Consider the following 7,259-nt stretch of genomic DNA (forward strand, 5'->3'; position numbering starts at 1 on the left):
ATTATTTCTGCTTGTCGAAGGTCAACCAGATTGTGGTTGATCTTCAACTGACATATCCCCATTTTTGAAATGGGAAAATCACTCATAGACCTGCATTTTACCTAAAGCCTTATCCTTAAAGGCTTGCCGAAGCATAACAATAGTTTCAGTTACAGTTTTACTCAAAAGAAAACAAAATTTCATGCACACTCTCTGTTCCTTGTGGTCAGCCATCATAAAATTGCCAAACTTGCTTGTAAGCACTAACAAAAAAAAGCAGCCAGAACAACAAACCAGTTCACACAGGATGACCTCACTTGCCAGAATGGCACAGAAAACTGCACACTCCCAATGCCCATCGGCATCATCCATACCTAGAAAATGCATGTGCACCAAGTTCAGATTCCAGTTATTTTGGGATACCCCCTCATATATATATATATATAGATATATTTGCAGTTTGGAATTGCATAGTACCAGAACTCCATTCATGTCTTCAGAAAAAAAAATCAACAATCTACATCCTCAAATTAAATTCACTAGAAAAAGAATCATCAAAAGGAATTTCTTATCTAGATGTACACATCCAACGGGAATATAATGGATCAATTTCCACTTCTGTCTACCAAAAACCAATTTTTACAGAGTGCTATGTCCACAATGCATCATCCCACCATCCATCTAAAAAATTTGGTATTATAAAATTCTTAGTGTCTAGAGTAGACAAAATTTGTTCCTCCAAAGAATCTCTCAAGCAAGAACCGGAAACTCTCAAACAAACAGCTTAACTAAATGGATACAACCCAAGAATAACAAAGAAAATAATTAACAACTCTCCTATACAGCAACTAAGGCAAGAAGAAGGACTCCTCAGGACTCCTATACCATATATTAAAGACATCTCTCAACATGTGGCAAAGATTCTGAAAAAAAAATATAACTTCATCAACCAAATTCATAATCTGTTACCTTCTCCAAAAGACAGTCCCACAATGATGCTACCTGGTGTATACTAAGTACCATGTTCCTGCAACACATCTTACTGTGGATAAACAGGAACATCAGTCAGTAAGCAACAAACTATTACATCACTCCATGTATAAACACGAATGTTTATTCAAATTCAAAAGAGGTGCTAAAGCCATACTTCATTGACCTAACCTCATTCATAATAACTGCCTTACCATTCCTAAAGTGTGGGAAATAGTTATCCTCAACTGTATTAAATAAATTGTATTCTTCAGTTTCATTTTTAAATTCAAGTTATTTAATTTTATTTTCAGCCTAATAGTCTTTAACCAATGAGCACACAATTGTATGTATAGGGAGATTCTAATGTAATGCATTTGCTCTACTGTTTCTTTTATTCAAATTCCTTACTGTTGTTCTCTGCTCCCACTGATGATGTCTTACAATACAGAGGATGGAATGTCTGTACAATAAATTAATTTTTATTGTGGTACATGTGATTTTTATACAAGAAATTCTTTGACACATTGTTTCAAAGGTGGCATTGGATGAATATGTTCACTCTGGTACACCATGTCTAGAGAATTTGCAATGTAGAATCTCCTCATTTTGAATTTCTTTGGTTTAAAACTCACTCTGTCTCATTCTGTTAAATTCATTTGCTGTCTTATGTCACCAACCATTCTTAACTGTTTGATTTCCTTTATTTAAATGTGATTTTCTCCAAACACTAATTAGATATTGAGTTTTTATCCTTTATCCAAGTGTAAGCAAACAAAGTTTGCACCTGAAGTACTTTCAGGACGGGCAACTTGTGGTAAAGATGGTATAAGTTCTCATCACTTGCCTTAGTATCTCCCATAATGCAAAGCACATCTCCTTTGAAACATGTATAATGCTATGCATTAAGGGAAGGGCCACTACCCAGACTGCTTTCGACCTTTATTGAGGTCTCATCAGCCCTCAATTGATGATTACCACTTGGTGATACCAAGGTGGAAGTAATGGAGAAGTGATATTTACCTATACGAGTTGCCCAAAGGGTGTCACACCCTATTATTAAAATCTCTGGATTAGAGATAAGTTTGTGGAAGTTTTTTCTTGGCTATATTGGGTTTCTCCATTACTTCCACCTTGGTATTACCATCTCTGGGTCTGGCTCCCACTGATGAGACCTCAATAAAGGTCGAAACTGGTCTGGTTAGTGGCCCTTCCCTTAATGCACAGCATTATACATGTCCTCAAGGAGATGTGCTTTGCATTATGGGAGATACTAAGGCAAGTGATGAGAACTTATACCACCTTTATCACAAGTTGCCCCAGTCCTGAAAGTACTTCAGGTACAAACTTTGTTTGCTTACACTCGAATAAAGAATAAAACCCAATATATAATTACTAGCATAGCCAAGTAAAAAAACTTTCATAAATTTTTCTCAAAATATAGCTTTCCAAACAGTGAAGTCATCTTGTTTGGAAATTTTAATGTTCATAACTCCATCTGGATTTCCTTTTTTAAAAATACGATGAATCATCAGAGAAGACAAGGAATTTTTTGCCACCAGTCATCTAGCATAAATTATTCACATGACTATCAGAATTCAAACTTCTCTACAAACACTTAATCTTTTTCTAACTAGTGATGTTTCTGAGTATAATGTCGATATGGATTAGATTGTAAATGCTTTAAACATTTACAATTACAATCTAGTGTTAATTTCTTCTTCCAAATGACACTTGTATACCCACCCACTCTCATCCACATGTTATCCAACATCATAAGTGTCAAGTGTTTGAAGATCATAATTTCTTTACTTAATTTACTTGGTTGGATTATTTTTTTCAGTCTTCTAATCCAAAATGTTGTTCTGAATACTTCCCCAAAACAATTCTTGTATGTATGGAAACATTCATTCTACTTTAAAATCTCATCTCCTGTCTAATCCTTTGTTCTCCAGGAAGTATACTAAGGCTGTACAAGAAAATAATAAATCATATGGCAAATGGCTTTGATTAAAATCTCCATCCTTTTTTGTTTTGAGTGATCTCTACCCATGAACTCTTGTAAGCCTACCCATTAGTGTTGTGGGTAGGCTAAGGATTTATTTTATTTTTTTGTTTTATTTATTTTTTACATAATTCAGAAACCCTGCTCTAGAGACCAAACATGAAACATTTTGAAGCTACTTCAGGCCTCTAGTAATCATGTCAGTGGTGTCACACTGAGTGATGAAATTTATCTCCCACCAAAAGACAATCACAGGCATCCATGTCCACAGCAGAAGTCAAACCCAGAGCTTATTGGTTGGAGAGCAGATTTGCTAACCACACAGTCAACAAGGCCAGCACTTTATACAAAAGCTAGAAATAAATACAAACAAATCATCTACACATCAAGAAATATCTAATTTTGAAGGCCAAAAGCAAGAAACATGCATCCCATTCAAATTTGATGAAAGTCGATTTGATGAAAGAGTTATTAACAATTAAAAATGATTTTGAGGAATATGCAGAGTGATATTAGACATCTAGTGGAAACTAATGAAAGTGTGTAAGAGAACAGAATGAAAGAAGAAAAAAATAAATGAATAAAAGAGGTGACGAGTGATTCTAGGATCCAGGATAACAGTATATGGATAACAGATTTGCTAACCACACAGTCAACAAGGCCAGCACTTTATACAAAAGCTAGAAATAAATACAAACAAATCATCTACACATCAAGAAATATCTAATTTTGAAGGCCAAAAGCAAGAAACATGCATCCCATTCAAATTTGATGAAAGTCGATTTGATGAAAGAGTTATTAACAATTAAAAATGATTTTGAGGAATATGCAGAGTGATATTAGACATCTAGTGGAAACTAATGAAAGTGTGTAAGAGAACAGAATGAAAGAAGAAAAAAATAAATGAATAAAAGAGGTGACGAGTGATTCTAGGATCCAGGATAACAGTATATGGAGATTCCATAGTTAGAGGACTAGTTACTGAGAGAATCCATAAGGTCTGCTATCCAGGAAGAATGAGTAAGATAATTAAGGCTTTGGATATGAGGAAGAAAACTGTCCCTGAAGTTGGCTCTGAGTAGTGATCACTCCAGCCAGTCCCAAGCCTGGATGAAGGAGGAGGGTTGTGCATTGGGTTGCCAACCCAATCACATAAAAAAATTTGATGCTATGAAACCGATACAAATAAAACCTCCGAATAATACTCAATGGCAACTGACCTGGAATGGAAAAAGGATATGTTTGAATTACGAAATACACAGAAAAATAAGAATAAAATAAGAAGGAGAGATATCAAAATGGCAACATGAAATATAAGAACAATGAAACAAATAGGAAAGATGAATGAATTTGCTAATGAAATGCTGAAATATAAAATAGACCTCATTGCACTACAAGAAATGCAATGGCAAGGACAGGGGAGAATTAATAAACAGCATTATAGTGTTATTTATAGTGGTCCCAATGAACAAACTAGTCAGCTGTGTAATGACTTCATAGTAAGCAAGGAAATATGGAAAAGTATGTTAGAATACGAAGCTGTTAGTGACCGAATATGCAAAATAAGATTAAAAGGAAAATTTAGAAATATTACTGTCATTTCAGCCCATGCACCAACTGAGGAGAAAGAAAAAATTGATAAAGATCGATTTTATGAGTAACTTGACGAAGTCTGCTGTAAGACACAAAGTTATGATATTTCTAATAATCATGGGAGACTTTAACGCTAAGATTGGGAGAGATGAAAATCAAAAGCAAGTGGCAGGAATATTTATGTTACATGATAAAAACAATGAAAATGGTGATTTACTGATGCAATTTGCAATCAGAAACAAATTCTTCATAAGAAGCACATCGTTTTTCACATAAAGCAATTTGCCTGGGAACTTGGAGGATACCAGTGAACGAAGTAAACCAGATTGATCATGTTTTAGTGTCGAGACGTAATTTTTTCTCTGTCATTGATGTCAGGAGCTGTAGAGGCCCTAATTGTGACAGCAATCATTATCTAGTGAAAATGATTATAAGAGAAAGATTATCAAATGTGATAAAGATGACAAAAAAGAAAGCTAAGTTATGGAACATAGATAAACTTCGTAATGATGTAAAGGAAGCTAAGAAATACCAAGATAACTTGAAAATTAAATTAAGTAAAACTGAAAATAACATAACTGATGGATTCAATGATATTGGTAGAAAATGGAATAGAGTAGAAAATATGATTAAAGAAGTGGCTGCTGAAATGCTAGGTGAAAAGAAAAGAACTCATAATGAAGAGTGGTTTGATGAAGAATGTGATGCAGCTATAAAAGAGAACAGAGCCAGAGCACAAATGATGCAGCTAAACACTAGAAGTAATCGGGAGAGATACAATGAACTTAGAAGAAAAGCAAATAATATACTAAAAAAAAAGAAAATGATTATGAAACAAATAAAAGAAATAGAACAACTTAATACTCAAAATGAAAGTAGAAAATTTTATACTGCCGTCCAAAAAATGAAAAAAAGGATTTCAACCAAGAATTAGTGGATGTAAAGATAAAAAAGGAAATTTATTAGGAAAGGAAAATAAAATAGTAGCGAGATGGGCAGAATATTTTAAAGATTTATTAAATAGAGAAGAAATGGGGAAAATCTTCAATTAGAAACAAGAAAGGACATTGATGTAGAATAGAATACCCCTATGAAACCGCCGACAACTAATGAAATTGAAGTTAAAATACAAAAAATGAGAAATAATAAAGCACCGGGAGAAGATAATGTAGTTGCAGAATTACTGAAACATGGAGGGGGGGGATTCAATATGTTTTGTACTACAAGATATATTTTTGACAGTCTGGTTCAAGGAAGAAATGCCAGACAGCTGGAATGTTGGTATAATCTGTCCTATTTATAAAAAGGGAGATAAACTTGACTGTAGTAATTATAGGGATATTACGTTACTTAATGTAGTTTATAATATAATAAATTTAGTTTAATCCTTTATCCAAGTGTGTGCAAACAAAGTTTGCACCTGAAAGTATCTTCAGGACTGGGGTAAGGTGGTGCATCAACATCTTTCTCTAAATCCAGAGTAATTTATTAAAAAGGTGGCACACCATTTGGTAACTCCTATAGGTAGAGATGACTTTGCTAATGCTTCTGGCTGGTATCTCCACTTGGGCCTGGCGCCCACTGAAGAGACCTCAATAAAGGTCGAAACTAGTCTGGGTAGTGGCCTTCCTTTAATGCATAACATTAGACATATCCGCAAGGAGATGTGTTTTGCATCATGGGAGATACCGAGATGGGAGTGTTAGTAGCTTGCTCCACCTTTGCAAGGAGTCGTCCTGGTGTTGCACCACCTTACCCCAGTCCTGAAGATACTTTCAGGCGCAAACTTTGTTTGCTCACACTTGGATAAAGGATTAAACTAAATTTATTATGTAGTTTATAAAATTCTTACATCCATAATAAATAGCGGGCTTAAAGAGATTACTAAAAAGAAAATAGGAGAAGATCAGTGTGGATTTAGTTCAAACAGAAGTACCATTGATCGGCTTTTCATTATCAGACAGATGATGGAAAATATTTTGAGCATGCAATAGACCTACATATGCTATTTATATACTTTAAGCAAGCCTTTGATAGCCTAATTCTATGAAAGAATTAGAGATACCACCAAAATTAATTAGATTAGTAATGATAATGATGAAAATAGCAAAAGTTAAAATAGATAATAAATTTAGTGACCTCTTTGAATTTAATAAAGGTGTAAAACAAGGAGATGCACTATCAACAACCTTATTCATCATAGCTTTACATCGTGCAATTAAAGATTTAGATCAAAGAGGGACAATTTTTAATAAATCAAGTCAGTTATGTGCTTATGCCGATGACATAGTCATTGTGTCAAGGACTAAGAAACAGTTAATTGAAGTGTATAATGAACTGGAAAGAAAAACTAATGACATGGGATTAGAGATCAGTGTAAATAAAACTAAATATATGGTGATATCAACTTCAGAAATAAGAAGAAAACCACAGAATCTATAAGTTGGATAGAAAATTTTTGAAGGAGTGACCAGATTTAAGTATCTAGGAGATATTGTTGAGAATGAGGCACGATCAACTATAGCAATTAAAGAACACATTCAAGCTGGTAATAAAGCATATTATGCAAATACGAACATGATTAAAAGCAAGCTAATAAGCAGAAATACTAAAATATTCATTAGACCTGTGGTTACATATGGAAGCGAAGCTGGAATCTTAGTGAAAAAGACCAAGACAACTTGAGGAAATTTGAAAGGAAGATTATAAGAAA

General features: G+C 34.0%; 1 protein-coding gene across 1 annotated transcript; it reads left to right on the forward strand.

The window, feature by feature from the left end:
• Window positions 1-4,293: 4,293 nt before the first annotated feature.
• Window positions 4,294-4,614, forward strand: LOC150092643 (protein CFDP2-like). Its single transcript, XM_090414249.1, has one exon. The coding sequence runs from the start codon at window positions 4,294-4,296 to the stop codon at window positions 4,612-4,614; it is 321 nt and encodes a 106-aa protein (XP_090270375.1).
• The last annotated feature ends 2,645 nt before the right edge of the window (window positions 4,615-7,259 follow it).

Source organism: Typopeltis vanoorti, chromosome 25, assembly GCF_054136105.1.
Source record: "Typopeltis vanoorti isolate ZY-2024b chromosome 25, IOZ_Tvanoo_1.0, whole genome shotgun sequence".
Lineage (NCBI taxonomy): Eukaryota > Metazoa > Arthropoda > Arachnida > Uropygi > Thelyphonidae > Typopeltis > Typopeltis vanoorti.